The sequence below is a fragment of the Eretmochelys imbricata genome, chromosome 1 (genome assembly GCF_965152235.1).
Source record: "Eretmochelys imbricata isolate rEreImb1 chromosome 1, rEreImb1.hap1, whole genome shotgun sequence".
Taxonomy (NCBI): Eukaryota; Metazoa; Chordata; order Testudines; family Cheloniidae; genus Eretmochelys; species Eretmochelys imbricata.
In genome coordinates, this window is record NC_135572.1 from 340,561,599 (window position 1) to 340,584,411 (window position 22,813).

The 22,813-nt window shown below is 42.3% G+C and overlaps 1 protein-coding gene across 1 annotated transcript in view; it reads right to left on the bottom strand.

Moving 5' to 3' along the window:
- PCLO (piccolo presynaptic cytomatrix protein) overlaps positions 1-22,813 on the bottom strand; it is a 535,987-nt gene that overhangs the window by 166,363 nt on the left and 346,811 nt on the right. The window contains exon 11 of the mRNA XM_077807877.1: positions 20,731-20,812. Coding sequence (XP_077664003.1) covers positions 20,731-20,812 — 82 coding nt within the window. The remainder of the gene's footprint in view (positions 1-20,730; positions 20,813-22,813) is intronic.

Here is a 22,813-nt window from a genome sequence, read left to right on the forward strand (position 1 = left end):
TCATTAACCAGTATGATAGCCAATGGTTGTATATAATAATTGAGTTCAGTGCGAATAGTGTGGCGAAATCCCCTAGTCAACTTTGAAAATTAGCACCTATACATACAGTGTAGAATTTTGCTTTTATATTCTACTTTGCTGGAATCAGAACTATGAGTCATATTACAGAATAAGCAGAAATACACTGACGGCCACCCATATGAATTTACAATTAAATGCCTGTTTCAATCAAAGATATATGTTTCTTGCCCCCTCCCAAAGTAAGCATCTTACTGAATGCACCCCTTTGTTTGAGAAAAGTGCATTTTATTTGTTATAATTGTACTGTGAAAATATTTCTAAAAGAAATATCTAAGAAAAGATCAGCATGTGGGTTAAACTAACTGAACTAACTTGGAAAATTCTGATTTGTTGGGTTTAAATCATCATAACAGGAGTTAAATTTTCACTCTTTGGGTTTTGTGAAAACAGACTTTCAAACCTGTTTTGTATACTGTGCCTATTGAAGATACTGATCTCATTACTTTTGTCTGCAATGGCATTGCCCAAATTATCACTCCAAATGTGGGTAGCTTAAAAAATATCATCCATAATATAGTTTCTCAGATCTCTTTTTTCCCCTTGGTCTTTTATTTCTTCTTTTAAATCTTTAAGTCTTAATTTCCATCTTTCAAACCATTTTGATATTCATCTTTCAATTTTTGGTTTTCTGATTTATGAACTCCAAGTTTCTTTTTTCTAAAACAGAGGTCCAGTTAGCCATCAAAAATTGAATCGCTGTGTTTTGAATGAGAGAGGGCACCTTGTTTACCTTTGGCTATGGATTTTCAACTGTCAACTGTGTTTGAGAAAACATCTTTTCAAAGGGAATGTTATACATTTAGATGCAATCCTTTTAAGATACTTGAAAGCTAGAAGCACTCCTAATTAATTGCAACTGTTTTTTACTGATCTCCCGAGTCTGTGAAACTCTCTTGCTATCTAACCTTAACTCAAGCTTTAAGATTTATCACCCTCAGCAAAACATTCACAGAAGGACAGAAATTGATGCTCAACTCTAAAGAAATGTATCACGTGAAAATGAATTTGTAGCATGGTTCAATACACAGCCAGCTACCAGTTTGGCTTATGAGCAACTACTTATTTCTGAGGAGTACTTGTGGCACCTTAGAGATTTACAAATTTATTTGAGCATAAGCTTTCGTGGGCTAAAGCCTACTTCATCAGATGCATGCAAAGGAAAAATGCCTTGCAACAAAGCCCGTTCCCAACTCTGTCCACATATTTATTCAAGGGACACCATCATAGGACCTAATCACATCAGCCACACTATCAGAGGCTTGTTCACCTGCACATCTACCAATGTGATATATGCCATCTTGTGCCAACAATGCCCCTCTGCCATGTACATTGGCCAAACCAGACAGTCTCTACAGAAAAGAATAAATGGACAGAAATCAGAAGTCAAGAATTATAACATTCAAAAACCAGTCGGAGACCACTTCAACCTCCCTGGACACACAGCTACAGACCTAAAAGTGGCAATTCTTCAACAAAAAAACTTCAAAAACAGACTCCAATGAGAAACTGCAGAACTGGAATTAATTTGCAAACTGGACACCATTCAATTAGGCTTGAATAAAGACTGGGAGTGAATGAGTCATTACACAAACTAAAAACTATTTCGCCATGCTAATTTTCCCCCACTGTTACTCACACCTTCTTGTCAACTGTTTGAAATGGGCCATCCTGATTATCACTACAAAAGTTTTTTTTTCCTCCTACTGATAATAGCCCACCTTAATCGACTGGTCTCATTAACAATTGGTATGGCAACCCTCATTTTTTAATGTTCTCTCTCTCTCTCTCTCTCTCTATATATATATATCTTCCTACTGTATTTTCCACTGCATGCATCTGATGAAGTGGGCTTTAGCCCACAAAAGCTTATGCTCAAATAAATTTGTTAGGCTCTAAGGTGGCACAAGTCCTCCTCATTCTTTTCGCTGATACAGACTAACATGGCTACCACTCTGATACTTATTTCTGAAAACAGATACTCACAAAAGTCTGAGAAAAGATTTCAAAAGTCTAATAAATGAAAGGACTTTTATTTTAGCATGAATTCAAAGCTATGGAAAAAATACAAAAAATGTTGGATTGAGTCACCAGTAGTTAGGATCAAACTGCACAATTGGTTCTGTAAAGTAACTAGATGCCCACAATTTCGGTATGACACCAAGGAACTCATGTCACTGGTGTCCTGATGAGCACCAGCACCTCAATGTGAAAATAAATTGCCGCTCTCTTTTTTCCTCATTTACACTACCGGTGAAACAGACTACGGACCAGATCTTCAAATGTATTTAGGCTCCTAATCTCCACTGATTTCAAAGATTTCACTGGAAGTTAGGAGCCTAACTACTTTTTTGAGGATCTGGGCCTATTTGCCAAACGCTGCTCTCAGTTACACTATACTCCTGGAGTAATTCCACTTTCAGTCAATAGATTTACAACAGTGTAAATGAGACCAGAATTTGGCTCACCATTTTAAAGATTGCCTGTAGCTGGCGATATGTAGCAAATTTCAAGCATTCTTGCCTCAAAGGATGTAGTAATTGACTGTCCACTTCTTTGAAGACTCCACAGAATCTCTGATTTCAATTAGAAGAGCCAACCCCTCTCTTGAAACAGGGTTTGATACACTAGACTGCAGCAGCATTGACAGTCCCAAAGCAAGAACATAAAAAGACTGCAAAATGGTAAAATCAATGGCATTTTCACACTGCTGATCAATGGCATTTTCCTATTTTCCAGTTCTTGGAGTCTTGTATTACTTTCTAAAACATACACTTTAGTTCAACCACAAATTATTGGGCTAGATGCAGGAATCATTGGGTGATTGTATAAACTATGTTATGTAGGTCAGATAAGATGGTCATAATGGCCCCTTCTGCATTAAAATTTATTAATTTATCCTCATCAAGAGCCAGATTCTCCCACACTCAGACACATTGAGAAGACACAATTCAAGGAATTGTTTTCATGTTGGCCCTATGCTCTGAGTTGTTCAAGCTCCTCTCTTAATTTCTCGTTGACTTCATGGTATGATCAGAACCTTTACACCTTGCCACTGGGTGGCTTGACCTTTAAGAGAGGTCCAGGCCCAGCTCTCACCTGTGTCTTGTTTATTCCCAGATCATATGACTGTAGGCTACAGCAAGGCCAGCTGGGGAGGAAGAACCAGGATATAAAAGGGAGGTCCAATCACCCAGTGTGAAGAGAGAGAGAAGGAATCTTTCTACTGGGAGACTTGAAGGGAAGGAGTAGAGGATGTTTGGTCTCTCCAGGCAAGGGCTCAAAGGTAAAGACTACACAGAATGCCTCTACCAAGAGGTGAACCCCTGTAATCTAGGAAAAAGACTTGTGAATGATGATACAAGGGGAGAAGCTTGCCACAGTCCTAGTGAGAGGGCTGTAGAGGCTGAAGGAGATGCTTTATAGAATTTGGAAAAGATGGATGAATCAAGCCTGGGTAGAAGAGGTTTCCTGCATGCTTATAATGTCTGTGTTAATGTGATTTTATCAAACCAGACCCCAAGAGGGGAGATTTTCTTCCAGAGCTTTAATCGTTTTTGTGTGATTACATCAAACCTAGAAGAGAAATTGGAGTGACCATGCCTGGTAACCCGTGTACACACACTTTATTAAATCTGCTATATTCCACAATAATGATCCAAAGCAGCAGGGCATGCAGCAACAGTTCAATGTTTGTAGCAATTACTGAAGAATCTTGCAACGGTTTATTCTTGCTCTGTACCACCGATAGTTGCAGTCCAGGCCCAATACTGATCAGCAGAAGCTGAAGCAGTTGTACTGCTGCTAAAATCAACCAAGAGATTACTTTTCTTTTTCCCTTTAAAAAAATCCTGTGCAATGGAAAATTTATAGATTTATAGATGGTTTTTCTCTCTCTTCCGCAATCTAACATTAGCTTTGTTTGACTCTAGAAGTCTCATTACAAGGAACAGGAAAAGCTTACAATATCATTTTATGGGTCTTCTTGTGCCTATCAGAAATAAAAATAAGATCTTTGCCAGTCAATGTTGCACTGTCTGTAGGGAGGTTCATGAAATCATATAATCTCTTTAGCATTTAGTAGAGAAACACACAGCTCCAGTATATCCATTAGAAAATAAGCAACCCAGAGTTATGGGAAGAATTTCAATGAATAAATGGTGAGGATACTTGTTCTTCCAAATACATATCAATAACCCATTACATAAATTAAAGCTGGATGCATTACAGCAGAGAAATACTTACTACTTTAATCCAGTGTGTGTGTGTGAGAGAGAGAGAGACAGAGACAGAGAGTTTTCCTACATCTAGACATGACTTAGGATAAAGTTTGCAGGGATTTTTCTCTTAGAAGCAACAAACATTACAGGGCTGCAAACATCCTTGTGTGACTGGTGTGAACACTATCTGATGGGTGGGTGGGGAAAAGGAAAGCCCTATATTTTAGCTATGACTTGTTTACTAACTCATGAATGACAGGTTCTTGATGCAGAAGCTGTGTGCAAATATTGGTCAACTGCTAAACCAAGCAAATCTTTTCTCTGGGCTAAATTTTACAAAAATAAAACCATTTGTCTGTCTAATTAGGTGTGCAAAGGCAGGCAAGAAGCAATTAATACGGACAATTGATTTTCAGCGAACACACAGTGGGTGTAGGCAAAACATTGGAGGAAAGGGGTATATACGTGGAGAGCAGTAATCTACACTGTGTCAGTAGTAGGTAGATATCTATAGATATCTATGGGATCTGTTTTCCCTGACTTCAGGATGTTTGATCCTTAGGTCAAGATTTTCAAATGCAATTAGTGATCTTGGGCACACAGCTTGAGAAAGGACCTGATTTTCATAAGGTGCGTGGACTGCTCAGCAGGTTAGGCAGGATCCTGGTAACCCTTTACATGCTGAAGGAATTTTACATCATGACACAGGGCACCTTTCTGAATTAAACTAAGTGATCAGCCACAGAAAACATTACAACTTCTCTGCTACGAAGTGTTCAGACTAGTTTTCCTTGCAAAGAATCTTTCTAGATTTCTGCATTTGATATCACAATAGCGATAAAACAACACGACAGTGACATGATGAGTATTTCTGGATAACAGGTCAGGATAAAGTGAAGACAGATCGCACAAGGAAAAAAAATAAATCAGTACCAGTGCTGCAAATGTAATAAAAACAAGCAATGTGCAATTTTTTTTTTAACGTACAGTCTGTGGTATGCTCTAGCTAATGTGACTTTTAAAACCAATGCTGGATTGCAAGGACTGGTACAAATGTTTTCAGGTTTGTGCTCAGGAGAATTAGTTTGAAGCTTTTTATAAACTAAATTAGCTACATGAAGATCTTTCCTCGAAACCAGATTAAATCTATTCAGTTCTCCCATTTTTCTGGCCATAGGCAATTAAACCATAAGATCAGGGTTATATCCTCAGCTGGTGTATATCATAATAAGGTCCATTGACTTCAATGAAGCAACATCAATTTACACGAGCTGCGGCTATGGCCCATGCTCTTTTGATTAGTACTTGGAAGGATCACAGAGTACTTCTACATGGGGCTACACATTAGAAACTATTAAAAAACTGTCACAGTTTAAAATTTAGCAGCCTGCTTATTAAGCTTTTTTTTTTTCTTTTTTGAAGCACATTACACCTGACTTGAAGAATTTCATTGGCTGATAACCAATTTTCAAGTAAAGTTTAATGTTTTGGCTTTGACCTGTGGAATCCCTAAAAGGTTTGGATTCTGTCTATTTAAGAGACATTGAGATAGCCCATGTGACTTTTAAAACCCCCACATATCGGGAGTTATATTATTGCCTTGTTTAACACAGCCATACTGAGGAGAAGGGAGTTAGAAACATGCCCCTCTCCATTTCATACAGAATCCTGAGTCACAACCATGATGTTTGGGGAAGTGCCAGGGCAATGCCGAAGATGCCTCCCCCTTGGTGAAACTGGACAGAGAATGGGGGGAGAGAGATAGAGGGTAGATGGAGCCATGGCTCAGTCCAACCATATGCCAGTGCTGGCTGGCTGTATAGAGTAGGGTGTGGCTGCACTGGAGGAAGACATGCCATGAATTACTCTACTATCTCAGTGCAAACAGGGAGCATTGGAGACACAGTGCCTCCTAGTGTTCCCATTTTAGCAGTGCACCTTTGCTCCACCCCTTACTATTGTCTGCATGATACAACCCAAACTAGCCTTTTGTTAGCACCTAGAGATTGTTAATAGGTTCAGTAAATATCTATGGACTACAAGTATTTTTGTTGTTTGTATGCCTAAAGATAGGCTCTTATATTCATATCTATGTAAAGCACTCTTAGCCCCTGCTCCAATCAAGAATATTTGGTCCTCTGTGTTGCCTTTAGTGCAACCTGCAGCAATTAATCTTTATCCTTCTCCATTCATGTTCACTTTTCTCTGCTTGTTCTGTTCTCTCCTCTTCCCCTTCCCTTTCTTTGTTAAGGGGAATATCTAACCCTAATATGTTACAGCCCAATATCTAACCACATTTAAAATATACTCTGTCTCCAGCTTCTAAAACAGTTTAGTCACAAGTCACAAAAATATCTTTAGATTTACACTTTTCAGCAGAGTGGAGTTTAGGTTCCATCGAATGAGGTAATAAAATCACATCTCCATTTGTTCAGTGCCCTCTGTCTATATTGCAAAACTCCTTTGCAACCTAATATGGGAACCATCTCAGCTCACTCCAAGACCAAAATAGTAATCAAGCACCATAGAACTTTCAGGATTCTTAGGTAAGATAAATCTGCTATTAAAGACAGACATTAATCTGCTCAACCAAAACATCAGCCACATTCATGGCGTCACTATAAAATTCAATCTTTATGACACATTTAATGCTATAGCAGTTACTTTAACTCAAGCTTTTTTACAAATGTACTTCCCATAGAGGGGAAAACGTAGAATATTTTTTATTGGTGTTTTCTGTGAGTCATGCATGAAAATCATGATTACAAGAAAGATTTATATAACTGACAGCACTTTGGCCTATCAAGGCATATCCAGTGTATTCTATCACTACCTGCATGTTTATATCAGGCATATTTTGTGATGCTCCAGTACAGTGCATCTTATTCATAGAATCATAGAATCATAGAATATCAGGGTTGGAAGGGACCCCAGATGGTCATCTAGTCCAACCCCCTGCTCGAAGCAGGACCAATTCCCAGTTAAATCATCCCAGCCAGGGCTTTGTCAAGCCTGACCTTAAAAACCTCTAAGGAAGGAGATTCTACCACCTCCCTAGGTAACGCATTCCAGTGTTTCACCACCCTCATAGTGAAAAAGTTTTTCCTAATATCCAATCTAAACCTCCCCCACTGCAACTTGAGACCATTACTCCTCGTTCTGTCATCTGCTACCATTGAGAACAGTCTAGAGCCATCCTCTTTGGAACCCCCTTTCAGGTAGTTGAAAGCAGCTATCAAATCCCCCCTCATTCTTCTCTTCTGCAGACTAAACAATCCCAGCTCCCTCAGCCTCTCTTCATAAGTCATGTGTTCTAGACCCCTAATCATTTTTGTTGCCCTTCGCTGGACTCTCTCCAATTTATCCACATCCTTCTTGTAGTGTGGGGCCCAAAACTGGACACAGTACTCCAGATGAGGCCTCACCAATGTCGAATAGAGGGGAACGATCATGTCCCTCGATCTGCACGCTATGCCCCTGTCAAGGTTCCTCCCCCACTCTGAACTCTAGGGTATCGATGTGGGGACCTGCATGAAAAACCTCCTAAGCTTATCTTTACCAGCTTAGGTCAAAACTTCCCCAAGGTACAAAATATTCCACCCGTTGTCCTTGGACTGGCCGCTACCACCACCAAACTAATACTGGTTACTGGGGAAGAGCTGTTTGGACGCGTCTTTCCCCCCAAAATACTTCCCAAAACCTTGCACCCCACTTCCTGGACAAGGTTTGGTAAAAAGCCTCACCAATTTGCCTAGGTGACTACAGACCCAGACCCTTGGATCTTAAGAACAATGCACAATCCTCCCAACACTTGCACCCCCCCTTTCCTGGGAAATGTTGGATAAAAAGCCTCACCAATTTGCATAGGTGACCACAGACCCAAATCCTTGGATCTGAGAACAATGAAAAAGCATTCAGTTTTCTTACAAGAAGACTTTTAATAAAAATAGAAGTAAATAGAAATAAAGAAATCCCCCTGTAAAATCAGGATGGTAGATATCTTACAGGGTAATTAGATTCAAAAACATAGAGAACCCCTCTACGCAAAACCTTAAGTTACAAAAAAGATACACAGACAGAAATAGTTATTCTATTCAGCACAATTCTTTTCTCAGCCATTTAAAGAAATCATAATTAACACATACCTAGCTAGATTACTTACTAAAAGTTCTAAGACTCCATTCCTGGTCTATCCCCGGTAAAGACCCAGCATACAGACAGACACAGACCCTTTGCTTCTCTCCCTCCTCCCAGCTTTTGAAAGTATCTTGTCTCCTCATTGGTCATTTTGGTCAGGTGCTAGCAAGGTTACCTTTAGCTTCTTAACCCTTTACAGGTGAGAGGAGCTTTCCCCTGGCCAGGAGGGATTTCAAAGGGGTTTACCCTTCCCTTTATATTTATGACAGCCCCTACTTATACATCCCAAAATGCCATTGGCCTTCTTGGCAACAAGGGTACATTGCTGACTCATATCCAGCTTCTCGTCCACTGTCACCCCTAGGTCCTTTCCCGCAGAACTGCTGCCTAGCCATTCGGCCCCTAGTCTGTAGCGGTTCATTGGATTCTTCCGTCCTAAGTGCAGGACCCTGCACTTATCCTTATTGAACCTCATCAGATTTCTTTTGGCCCAATCCTCCAATTTGTCTAGGTCCTTCTGTATCCTATCCCTCCCCTCCAGCGTATCTACCACTCCTCCCAGTTTAGTATCATCCGCAAATTTGCTGAGAGTGCAATCTACACCATCCTCCAGATCATTTATGAAGATATTGAACAAAACCAGCCCCAGGACCGACCCCTGGGGCACTCCACTTGACACCGGCTGCCAACTAGACATGGAGCCATTGATCACTACCCGTTGAGCCCGACAATCTAGCCAGCTTTCTACCCACCTTATAGTGCATTCATCCAGCCCATACTTCCTTAACTTGCTGACAAGAATACTGTGGGAGACCGTGTCAAAAGCTTTGCTAAAGTCAAGAAACAATACATCCACTGCTTTCCCTTCATCCACAGAACCAGTAATCTCATCATAAAAGGCGATTAGATTAGTCAGGCATGACCTTCCCTTGGTGAATCCATGCTGGCTGTTCCTGATCACTTTCCTCTCATGCAAGTGCTTCAGGATTGATTCTTTGAGGACCTGCTCCATGATTTTTCCAGGGACTGAGGTGAGGCTGACTGGCCTGTAGTTCCCAGGATCCTCCTTCTTCCCTTTTTTAAAGATTGGCACTACATTAGCCTTTTTCCAGTCATCTGGGACTTCCCCCGTTCGCCATTACATTCTAATGTAAGGGGACTGTTGCCCCCTTACTAACATTCAGTGGGGGTGTTTTAGTTGCTAGCGCCCAATACTAAAAAGGGGAAGGGTTGATGGGGAATCAGGACCCTGAGACTGACAGCCCCCAGGAACAATGGGGAGAGGCCAATGCTCCAGGTCAGCCTGAATGACAGGGCGGGTAGGCTAATCAGGGAGTCAGGAGGCCAGGGATGTCCCATTCTCCGTGTAAGCTGGAATTACCTGGGTCAGTCAGAGTGGGGCCGAGCTAAGGAGAAAACAGGGGTCCTAGCTGAGCTGGGGAGCAGAGCTGTGCCAGATCCAGAGGGACCAGAAAAGCAGCCCAGAGAGAGCAGACCCTGTCCTGGGAGCAGAGCTGCAGCTCCAAAGCCAGAGGCACAGCCCAGAGAAAGCAGACTTGCCCTGGGAGGAGAGCTGCAGCAACCAGAGCCAGAGGGACCAGAGAAGCAGCCCACAAAGCAGGTCAGTGCTGTGAGCAGCGTCACAGAAGCAGCCTGCAGAGCAGACCCTGTCCTGGGAGCAGAGCTGTAGCAACCAGAGCCAGAGTGGCCAGAGAAGCAGCCCAGAGAGCTGGAGGCAGAGCAGCAGCCGTGCTGAGGCAGAGTGGGGCTGGAGCTGAGGCAGAGTGGAGCTGGAACTGGGTCTGGAGCAGTCCGGAACCGGGTGTCGTGAGCAGCTGGGGAGAGCGAGGGGGACCCTGGGCAGTGAGCCCAGCACAGGGAGACACCTCAGCCAGGAGGCTCTGCGCGCCAGACACGGAGGGGGATTGGTAACCCCGACAGGGCGGGGGCAACGCTGGGAAGAAGGGCCTTGCCACCTAGAGCCTGAGAGCGTGTGGCCACCACCAGATCAAGTGTCCAACCCACAGCATCCCTGCAGCACAGCCAGGGCTGGAGAAGGAGGCTTGGGACTTACAAGGAACAGACTGTGAACTGCCCTGACATTCCAGAGACACTGTTTGTGATGTTCCCTGCCACAGAGCGGGTTGATGTGTTTCCCATTTTTCTTATTCTTTTTAAAATTAATTGTTGATTAAATAACTTGCATTTGCTTTAACTTGTATGTAATGGTCAGTGGGTCAGAGAAGTGCCCAGGGCAGAGAGAGTACCCCAGAGTGGGGACACCCTAGCTCCTGTCCTAGGTGACCACAGCAGGGTTGGGGGTCGAGCCACCCAGGAATAGTGGGCCCAGCCTTGTTGGGTTATGAGGACTCTGCCAGACAGAAGGGGAGTCCTCAAGGGCAGGGAGGCCACTGGGTAAAGGAAGTGAGAGCGAGGACTCAGATCCTTTCGCTAGCCCACTTCACCAGGGTAGTGCAGAAGCCAGGAAAGTTCCCCACAATAGCGGGACTGTTCCCCCACTTACACTAAGCTGTGCTGAATGGTAAAGAACCACCATGTAATTTACAAAATCTTGCTGCATATTGGACCAAATCCTGAGATCTTCCCTCAGTTTTTATTCAGTTATTTCTCAGGCAAAACTTTGACTTGTGAACTCAGTGGGATTTTGCCTGAGAAAGTACTGAGTACAGACTTGAAATTTTGGCCCATGGTGCAATATAGCCCTTTTAACTAAGGCCATGTCGACTCTAGCACTTATATTGGCAAATAATTTGCCACTCAGGGGTATAAAAATCCCACCCCCCTGAGCAACGTAAGTTTTGCTGGCATAAGCGTTCGTGTGCACAGACTCTCTCCCGCCACTTGTTAACCTGACTCCTGCAGAAGAAAAACATAATATAAATTACACGCATGCTAATTTGCTATTGGGCTTGCTGTTTGGCAAAATGAGCCCCCAATGTACAATTTTTTCTGACAAGGAAGAAAGTCAATTATTTTCCCCACACAATTTGGTTCATTTAAACATGGTACCCTTTGCTAGCCAAATAACTGTCATAGTATTGTTCTTCTACACAGAGAAAAATTGACAAAAATGCAGTCCTTTCTCTAAAGATGACTTATATTAAACCTACTTCTAATTGCCTCCCCAGCCATCACCCAGCTGGACTTCTAGTAAGTAGCAAAATAAGAACTTTTAGGGAGAGCAAAAGAGCCCAACATGCCAGTCATTGTTCTGTTTTGCTTATCTTAATCTCCTGGCTTTTTCACTAGACTTCTCAATCCATACCACTTCTAGGAAAATTATTTATGCATCTTCCAAACTTTGTATAATACTAATACCTAGCTATTGTACATGGCTTTTCAACTGTACATTTCAAAGCACCTTACAAAGGTGATCAGTATCATTATCCCAACTTTACAGATAGGGGAACTGAGGCACAGAGTGGGATTAAAATGATTTGCCAAAGGTCACACAACTGGCCACCAGCAGAGCTATGAACGGAGCCCAGTTCCAGTCCAGGGCTCTATCTACTAGACCGCATTTTACCCATGCAGCTTTAGAGAAGAGGAAGACAAGTTCTTTGAAACAGGGAAAGTCCTTTTGTTCTGTGCTTGTACAGCCCCTAGCACAATAGGGTCCTGGTCCATGAATGGGGCTGCTAGGTGCTACTACATACAAATAATCAATAACAGTTCTTTTCAGAAGTGGCTACTGATTTGGGGCATCTCAGTTTTTGCATGTCCAGTCTGAGCCCTCAGGCTTGATTTTCCCCACTTTGAACTTCATTTGGGTGATCCATGTTCCAGGGACAGCTGATGGTAGAAGAACATGAGGCAAAACAAGAAAATCTTGGATGGATGATGTGGTATCCTGGGTGGATGAAGAGGACTATTCCTTCACAATGAGATTAGCAGAGGATCATACAGAATGGGCTACCATGGCTGCAAATCTCCAGGAATGGAGATGCCACATAAAAAGAACTTCCTAAAGTCAGCTTGACCTCCCTTCTTGTGGATCTCTTAACGTTTGCAGTAAAATAAATTGTCTCCAGCAGATCATACAACTGTATTTTTTGAAGGCTAAGGAAATTTCCACAGAAGAACCTTAGCTGAAGTGCCATTAAGGTGACAAGAGTGCATGGGTGAGTTGAGTGCATATTACCTGTCAAGAATATTAGAGTTTAAAAACACAGGAGCTCAGGAAAGGCAGAATTGGCACTGCACATGTCAAATGAGGCACCCAAGCTACCGCGACTACCTTATCCATCCACAGACAAACACTAAAGGCAACTGTTCTTAAATCATTATAAAGGGCTCAATCCTGGAAGGTTCACCCAGTTGTAATAGGTGTTCAGCACCTCAAAGTAAAGAGCTCTGTGATCTCATGTGACAGCCAGTTCTTTAAATATCATTTGACTGTGCTAGCATGTCTGCATACATACATTTCAGACCCCCAGCACATGCTCTTAGAGCACTTCCATGAATTATACTTAGTAACTGGAGACATGAATGGATGAGACAAATTAAACAAATGCTGCATGCTGTACATTTTTGATAGTCTCTGTATAAGGAAGGGAAGATGGCATGCTGCCGCATCTTGGGGTAGTTATGATAGTTTGAGTGTTTATCTGAGAAGTGCAACCTTACCTCAGCGTTTCCTGGATTTCTAATTTTCCCTAATGTTCTTGACAAGCTTTATGTACTCATATCACTCATATGTGCCTAAAATTTTAACTTCACTTTCTTCTCTGTGGGAATCTGCATTCTACCCTCCTGCTTTATTTTTCCAATGTCTTCTCCCATCCAGTCTGTAAGATACCAGGCATAAACCTTCCAGGGTAAAGGGTATATTCTCTTCTCAAAAAATCCCCACACACTATGACACACACTCAATAGAGTATCATGTTCTAAAAGAGGAAAGTACACAGGCTATTAAGCTGCTGAATGTCAGTGGAACTTATTTTTTAAAACACTTTTTAGGGCATTCAGAATAAAGAGCTATTTAGAGGGGCAATCACAGACATGGAATAAAAGCCTATAAAATATTTCTAGGTAAACACATACATGCATAAACATGTTGCTTGTTTACCCAGAAAGGTGACATCGAGATACAGGTATATAGTCCCCCGGCCCCCCCAATTCAGCCCTCAATTACACCTATGCAATTTAATTTAACTCACTGAGGTTGCATGGGCATAAATGAGGGCTGTCTTTGTCCTAGTGTCCTTAACAATTCAGGACTAGTTTTAGGACTGGGAATCTATTTTTCTTTTACTTGTGCCTAAGGATTTCACAGTAAGTATTGATCTGTGATCTGTTGCACAAGAACCCCACTCACCGGCTATTCCTCAACTGCTATTCACCAGTGCTAAAAATACAGTGTCATGCTAATGGAGTGTTAGAAACAGCTACATTTGGGATTCTCCCCACTAGCCTTTAGTGAATCTTGAAAAAAAACCCTACAGTTATTCCAGATTGGCCTGATTTTCATAAGTGCCGAGCAGTGAGCACAACTCAGCCTGACTGCCACAGGAATTGTGGACCCTCAGCTTATTTAATCAAATAAGCTTCATGCTCATTCATTTACAAATAAATTTAGAAGCCCAGTAAACAGCTAGATACATTTCATATGCTCTAGTTCAAACAGGAATCAACTCAAAAGAAGATCTATGGCCTGTATTATATAGGGGATCAGACTAGATGGTCACAGTAGTCCCTTATGGCTTGGCATCTATGATGCAGGACAGTCATATTTTCTTGATGGACAACACAGTTTGAAGACTTAGCTGCGTGGACTTGTAATCAGATTTGTTTTCTGTTCTATTCTATTCTATATAGTTCTTATGCTGCCCTATCACTATAGTATATGAGCACTTTCTAGCAGTGCATTAAGTAATATAACAAACATCTACTTACGTTCATTAGGTGACCTAGCCCCACCTTCCCTCACCACTTGCAATGGTGAATCCCACAGGATGATCCCGGCCACGTAAATCTGTATTCCTTTCCATTCCCCTCATGTTTACTTGCTTTTCATTTTGCTCAGAAGGGGAAGAGGTCCATGAGCTGGGATCATCATTGTTTAGGGGTAAACCCTTCCTCTCACCTGTGTGTGTCTTTGTGCATGATCAGGGAGAGCTTGTGTGCTGGTCTCTGGGGAAGGGTAGGATCATCTCCGGTCCGCAGGGTATTGGGCCCATGGAAGCAGGGGCACCCCACATACACTCCAGGATGGAGGCAGCTGTCCCCATGTGAAGGGTGAACTCAAAGCCAGCAGTAGGCATCAGCAGACTCAGCAATTGCTTAGGGCTTCAAGCAGCTCAAGTGGGCCCCCATTCACTTTTTTAGTATGGGGGGGAGAAAAATATTCCTGCTTAGGGCCCCCAATAGGCTAGCACCAGCTCTAGGTGAAGCATCAGGAACAAGTTATATCCCATTCCCTTATCTTCATGGCCATCACCCCAGCTAAACCTGGACTGTACCTGTGTTCCATGCACTCGTTATCTGCCTGGTAATAGTTCCTTATGTTCACTGCACGTCTGCATTTTAATCTATGGTTTTGTTGTCAGAACGGACTTGAAGCTGAAATAACCCAAAATATATACACTAGGAAGAAAGTCCAGCAATGTAGGCTTGATATATGAAAATTGTGTTAAATCCACCCCCATCTCCCTGAATAAATGCCCAGTAAATTTGCTCTGCTTAGGGTATTAGATCTGATTTTTATGGCGGGAGAGGGAAAGGAGCGAGAAACTAACCCCTCAAACTATAAGTAGGGTTCAAAGCACCTCTGAAGCCTCTTTGCAGCCATGTCCAGCCCAGTCCCTCCTGCATGTGGTTTCTTGAACAGTAGATCTGCAGAAGTCACGATCCAGAGGCCTAGCCTCTGCCCAGAACTAATTAGCATATTCAGTGCAGACTCCTCCCTGTACCGCTGCTCTGCCTGCACACAAAGGGGCATCAGGGAGAGTGTCCTGCAGCACAGACAGCCTTGCAACTAACAGGTGCTTTTTGCCCTGCAGGGACAGAACTGGAAAGATGACAGCTTGACATCATACATTTGGGAAAGGAGCATTGCCTCTGGCACTGTAATTCAGTCCCACATGATGATATGCTGCAGCCATGGGCTACCCCATACTTGGGTGTAGCCAGACGTGCAGAGCTATTGAGATTTCCTGCCATGCTGAGCCTTCACCCTGCATGAGAAAGGGTCTTGTGACCAGGAGGAGGAAGACAATGTGTGTGTGTCGCTCTTGCAATGTTTGCAGCAGCTACTGCCAGCGCCCTTATTGTCTCATGCAGCCACCTCTTCCCTCTTTTATTCCAGCTGTAACCACTCCACTTTAAACACCAGAAGGGAAAATGCGAGCATGCTAAAATGAACTCTCTTGCTGGCTGTGGCCAAGGACCCATAAGAGACAAGTAGACTTTGAGTGAAAACAAGCAGTGTGTTTCTGGATCATTAAATGCTCCTACATTATCATTCTCTGATCACTGCCATCATTGCTTTGGCATCTGAGCTGCACAACGATGCCAATTCCTTCCAAATGTATTGAAAACTATTAATGAATCTTTGGAGACAAAACCCTTCGGCAATTTATTCAGGCCTAGCAGTAAAAGGCCGGTGGCATTTACATTTGGCAAATGTGTTGAGGACATTTTGTACTATAAACCTTCCTGCAGTACAGAGAAGAGCTGAGAGCTCTGGGGGATGGTGAGTGATGCAGAAAAAGAGGGGCAGTTAGGAAAGATCCATTCAGTTTTCCCACAGAGCAGTCGCACTTGGATCTTAGTAGCCTCTCACAGGACTGAAAACTAATTGATCGTTAGGGGTCCAGTCCTTCATTCCATCAGCCAATAGCAAGCTGGGCCAGTTTTAGTAAGGCATGCAACAACTCCCTTGTATGTTTTAGGCAGTCCAAAATGGCATCCTCTGTGCAGGAGTAGCTTGCACATATGGCGGGTACAGGATCACACTCTGTGGAGGATGCCACTGCCACAGGAATTGTGGACCGTTGGCTTAATTCATCAAAAAAGCTTCATGCTCAGTCATTTACAAATAAAATTAGAAGCCCAGTAAACAGCTAGATACATTCCATATGCTCTAGTTCAAACAGGAATCAACTCAGAAAAGATCTATGGCCTGTGTTATACAGGGGACCAGACTAGATGGTCCCAATAGTCCCTTATGGCTTGGAATCGATGATGCAGGATAGTCATATTTTCTTGATGGACAACACAATTTGAAGACTTAGCTGCATGGACTTGTAATAAGATTTGCATTCTGTTCCATTCCATATAGTTCTTATGCTGCCCTATCACTGTAGTAGTATCTGAGCACTTTTTTGAAGGCCAGATGGAACCCTCCTGGGAGCTGGATCCCAGTCCACAGCCCTCCAGTTGGACAGCGCATAACCGATCAGGCACAGAGTCCATGAAGTTCATGCCTTGCATACAGAGATGGCATGCCCCTGCCTTTAGCACCTCACTCTCCTGGCGAAATCTGTGGGAAACTTTTGTGCATCGAGACAGCCTAAGGCATAGGCTCGACAGGCCCTCAACTCTGGAAGTAATGTGAGTGTTGTATTTTCTGCTTTCATTTTAAAAAAGACTCTGTGCTAGGTATGCAGCATCACTTCAGAGTGTTTGAAATGGATTTAAACGATCTGAGACTATTAATATTTAACATTTATAGCCTCTATTTATTAGCTTCAACTGAGTCCCTGCTCCGTTGTGCTAGGCACTGTACAAATGTACAATAACTGAACATCTCTGCTCCAAATAGCTTACAAATTTAGCTGATCGCATCATCTGACTGGCTGAATATTCTGACACCTCTGCTTTTTTTTGTTTTTAAATGAGGAGATGCCATGTTATATAGAGGATCATCCAATTATCTTGCTGCTGCGCCACCTCTGCTGAGGTGGGGCTGGTGGGCTTTCTAAGATATGTATTAATTAATTATTACACTTTTAAATGACCTGGAACTGTATAAAAGATTTCTAAGGTCTCCTCTGCCTCTGGTATTATAAAAACAGCTTCATTCACTGTTTGGATGATAACTAGAACTGGTCACCAGTTTGTTGGTATTGGTTGGTCAAACAATTTATTTTTATAATAGCAAATACAAGCAGGGCAATGTGGCTTCTGGGAGAGACCACCCAAGATCATAAAACCCCAGCAGAAAACTCTGCATGTTTAAATTTGCAGCATATCTACCAGTTTTCCTCCTCAGAAGAGCAGGGCGAGGCAAGGCTGGCATGCAAAGGAGGCCCAAAATTCCATTCACCTCAAAGATATGTGAGGAATGAAATATGCAAATCCCAAGCCTTCAACTGTTTTCCTGCCTACCTCCTCCCGGACAGCAGCGGTCCTGCCTTTGACTAACCACCATCCTCCTCCATTTGCAACCTACCTGATGTGCAAGAGAGACAGAAGTCACCGGGAGTGGGAGGGAGGGGAATATCTTCTGCTCCAAGCAGCAACAAGTAAATTTCCACTGTGAAGCCCACCATTTAACAAGTCAGCAGGCTCCCTGGCTCCATGCCGTCCTGTCCTAAACACTGTGGAGTGGCAGTGCCCCAGGCATCTCTGGGGGTAGGAGGGAATCTAATCAAGAGTCACTCCTCTCCCCTTTTCTCTGTTTGGGAACTTAGCCTTTCTACCACCTTATGCTCTGTTTCCCAGTAGATGTAACTCAGGGACAGCAATCCTTCATAGGGCTGGATTCTCAAGGGGGCTCAGGAGCCAGCTGCTCCCAGCGTAACACCGATGGACAGATGTTCAAAGGGCATGAAGGGTTCACCTAACATACTGAACTGTTCTGAAAATCTGGTCGCAGTTTTGGTGGCTAGGTCTATGTGTGACACATCTACAGACAATAGCTTCTCCCAGAGGGGAAGGGCCCCATGTCAGGAAGTGACTGGGGGGGAACTTTAGGGTGTGTTCTTCCAACCTGAGGGAGAAAGTGAAGCTCTCATGTACCAGTAGGCACCAGCAGCACCAGGAGAGGTCCCTCTGAATTCTCTTCCAGTAATACATTCTTATGTCGCTCTGTTGTTTACTGAGCTCATGCCTGTATCACCATTCTGGGGACTCTGTCTGCTTGTGCTAACCCACCAATAAGGGGCCATGAGACCTTGTACAATACGCACAAATGTTTTTAAATACTGATTCCCATAGGCAAGTTGTACCATTCTTAATGGTGATTTCTCTTGTGGCTGGCAAGTGCACACTATTTGGCACGTTATCACAGTGGCTGAAGGGGAGCCTGAGAAAAATGACCCTATACACTGAGAGTATCAGAAGGTGAAGAGGAATTAAATATACAGGGCTTGATTTTCCATCACTTCTCATCCTGCATGGTGATTTACATTTGTGCAGAGTGGATGTGAAATGCTGCCATTGGTGTGAGCCAGTGGAGGATTCAGGTTAGGCAGCAGTTTACACTCTGTAAATAACAGCACACAACAGTGGTGAGAGAATCAGGTCCTCTTCAAAACAAAACCATGAAGTAACTAGTTTCATGCGGCTATAATTCCACCTGTTCTTCAGAAAGAGAACAGCTTGGATCTCAGCATTATTCATTTCCCTGCAGGGCAAGAAATCCCGAGGAGGATTACAAGTAACTCCAATTGACTTCAGGAGCCCAGGGCTGTACAAAGGGTATGAACTGTCTTTTTAAACTCTACAGTCTGGGATAGTGGGAGAGCTAATATTTTAAATTAATTAGTGGGTGCGATTTCTGTTTTGTAGAAATTAATGCCAAGGGAGTACATAGAGAGAAAACTGCTTCAACGCCTTGTGAGAGAGCAAAGGGAGGGAAAGAGCTGCTTGCAGGAGGCTTGAACTTACTAAATGACTCAACCAGAAATACCTGGACCAGGGAGGGAACTTCGAGCAGCTGGTTCCTTATAAAAGCCCTGAAGCAGTTCTCGAAGCGGGAACTGATTCTGGGACGTCTGTAAGAGAGTCAGCTCTGAGCAAGGCAGAGGCAAGCCAAACCCCAGAATGGGGCACCTTCTAAGAACTGATAAAAGGACCCTGTGAACACCAGGCTCTGAGGTAAAAGCTGTGCCCTGGGATGGACTTTGGGGACTTTGAGTGATTGGATAAGCAAATGTGTAGGAGTCTGTTTAAAAGAGCCTGGAAGAGGGAGGATAAAAATCAGGGCACTACAGAGGCACCCCAGCCAGAAGGGGGCACATGAGAGTGCCCCTCTTGTTTACATGCCTGAAAGACAGGGGGAGGATGTGAGAAAATAATTGAGATTTTCATCAAAAAATGCTGGGAAAGCAATATATAGAAATGCAACAAAACATGATGCTACTTCCCTTTAAATGCTAGAGGGAAACCAGTGGTTGGCAACAAGTAATTACTTCCAGACAGAAGTGGATTTTGACATATGCTATTTGAATTTTCAATAGTAGTTAAAAGAAAGTCTGATTGTTCTGCAAGAAAACCACAAAAGGCTCAATTACACACCACTGGCAGAATATAAATAGCATGTATCTCCACAGAAAAACACTTACTTCCTAATCAATACACTCTCTTATTAAAAAAACGTACAATTCTGAAAAACAACAAACAGACCTAGCACCTATTAGCTCTTGATATAGAAGGTGTTTTACACTCTGACATAGAAGAATTGTACTGCAGCACTGGTCCTGATTCACCCGCTGCAGCCCGTGTAATAGGATACAAAATAACACATATCCACTCTCAGCCGATCTCTTTCACTCTCTATACACATACACACACACACATTGTGAAGGGATGACGAGGGAGAAAAGTTTCTGTAGAATATAACAGAAAGCAATAACTTTCCTATAGGTTTTTTAACAATCTGATATAATTTAAACTCTACAGAAAGGGCAGAATTCTTCATAAAATTCTGCAAGTTTTGAATTTTTACATAAGCCTATTCAATTTCTTTAGATCTTTAGTGGCTTCATCCCTATTAAACTCTATATGAGATTGTCATATGAAGAGGACAGACATATAGAGAGTGACAGACATACAGCCTCCTGATATATCTCACTAATATAGCCAACTTGCCTATGTGTTTTCAGTATCAAATTGTTTACAGTAATTTGTCTATTTTTAACAAAGTCTCATGACCACTTCTGTAGGTCACTGTTTTCTGTTATCACTAAAAACATGTAAGATAAGCAGTACATTTCCTGCCACACAGGACTGAGCAACCATCATTAGCATTGCAAACCATGTGCATGCTACTTAATAAGCATTCTAATAAAACCAGGTGTACATTTTGTTTGGGTTTTATTATTTTTACCTGATACAGTGTGATCCTTTGGGTCTCTCAGTAGTTTGAGTCTTGCATGCGGGAAAATGTACTGAAGAGGCTTCCCATTTATCTGAGGAACATAAAACATGCATGTCATAAAAAAATGTAAAGCATGTCCATTTTAATAACTTAAAAAAAGCCAGTCATACAAACAACGCTCCTACGAAACATATATCTGGTTGGGGGATATTTGACAATCATAGCTCATCCTTGTTCAATCATTCCCCAGAGTTTTAACCCACAAATTGGGACATTTGTTATCTCATCCTTGTTCAATCATTCCCCAGAGTTTTAACCCACAAATTGGGACATTTGTTAACAGGCACATGAGTGTTTGGGCATTACTTCCATATTACTAGAGTAATTTTAAGGCCAGCTTTAGTTTTTGTTTAATTTCCTAGGGACTTGAAATTGTCTACTTTGTTCTATCGCATCCACTAATGGAAGCCATAAAGCAGCGTGACCGTTGATCCTTTGACCATGGGATTTGTGTAATGTATAAGGAGAGAGTTGGAATGCAAACAGGCCTAAGATGAAGGTGTGGATATATATATAAAGCTCCATGAAGTATTGCTTTGATCTCACCAAAAATACACATTCTGAATGAATCTCTCCCCATCTTAGGCATTGCTAACATACCCCTCACCATAGCACAATAAACAAAGCACAAGTTATATAGTCAGATAGGGGCTCTTACTCTTTTTCAGTCTCATCTATAAGCACATATTTTATTTCCTCTCTTGCCTGAACCTCAGACTTCTTTTTTAATTCCATTCGTTAATCCTTTAAGGTTGCTGTTTTCAAAGAAAGATGCCCAACTCCCATTGACTGTCAAGGTTTAAAGTTCCTTTGAAAATCCCAGCCTAAAACTTTTAGGAATATCATTTATATGAAGATGTGTGACAGCCGCCATTTTGGCAGACAACATGGATCTCTGGAGCTGAAAGCATGAGTCTCTACAACTTGTGCTATAGTGCTATACAGCCCCTCTGGACAAGGCATTGGGAGGGACATGAAACATACACTGACCAGAGGGTTACAGATGCTTTCTGTCTGTCCCTGCAGAAAGGGCCTATGTGGAAAGACTGATGCACAACTATGCCTATGAAACTTTCACCCCAATTTGTCCCCCACTTTCATCTTTCAGTGTTAGAACAGAATCCACAATCTCCCTGCCTTTTATTTTCTATGATCAACAATTGCACATGTGGAATTTAAGACACTTCCTTGTGAGCTTAGGTATAAAAGATAGAGTTAGGAAACTATTTTGCAGCTGTCTCTCAAAATGACAAATCTGTTTGCAATGAATTTCCTGCCGGGCTCACATATTCTTCTGTTAGACAAGACTTTTAAAAACAGATGATCATATCACAATGGGTCAGCATACAAGCAGTAATGCAGTTTTCAGTAGTTTATTTAATAACAATAAACTATTGGTGCCTTCTCCACGGGACCTCACTGCCTCTGATTTAATTTGCTGGTCGAGTCACAACAATCCTCTTTTGTCTTGCTTCAGTTAGTGATTATGATCAAACTGAAATTATGTGCAATGGGAGTTCATCTTGATTACTTTTGAAGATTTCTGAGGTAAATTGCTATTCTATTTTCATATTTACTCATTTATTATATCCATCTACAGCGGTCACCCTTCAGAAGTGTCTACTGCCTTGAGGATATTATTGGTCCTGTTAGTATACCTCATATTAAGTATAAAGAATCTCTCTCAAATTAGTAGAATCATTTAAACTAGAAGACATTTTAAATGTGAGCCTTGTTCGTACAAATTGGAAAGGGCAAGTTTTATAGCCTACACAAATGAGTACTAGAAAGGTCCTTGATTAAAGTAGCATGTAGAGGCTTCAACAGCCATTGTATTAGATACTTTACCAACGCAGTCCCTGCCCCAAAGAGTTTATAATATAAATACACAACACACACAAGGTGGGAGGCGAAACAGAGAGGTGATGTTACATGCCTAAATTCACACAGGTCAGTAGCAGAGGTAAGAAGGAAAACTAGATCATACCTCCTATCCTAGTTTAGACTATGCTAGCTCTACAGAATTGAACTA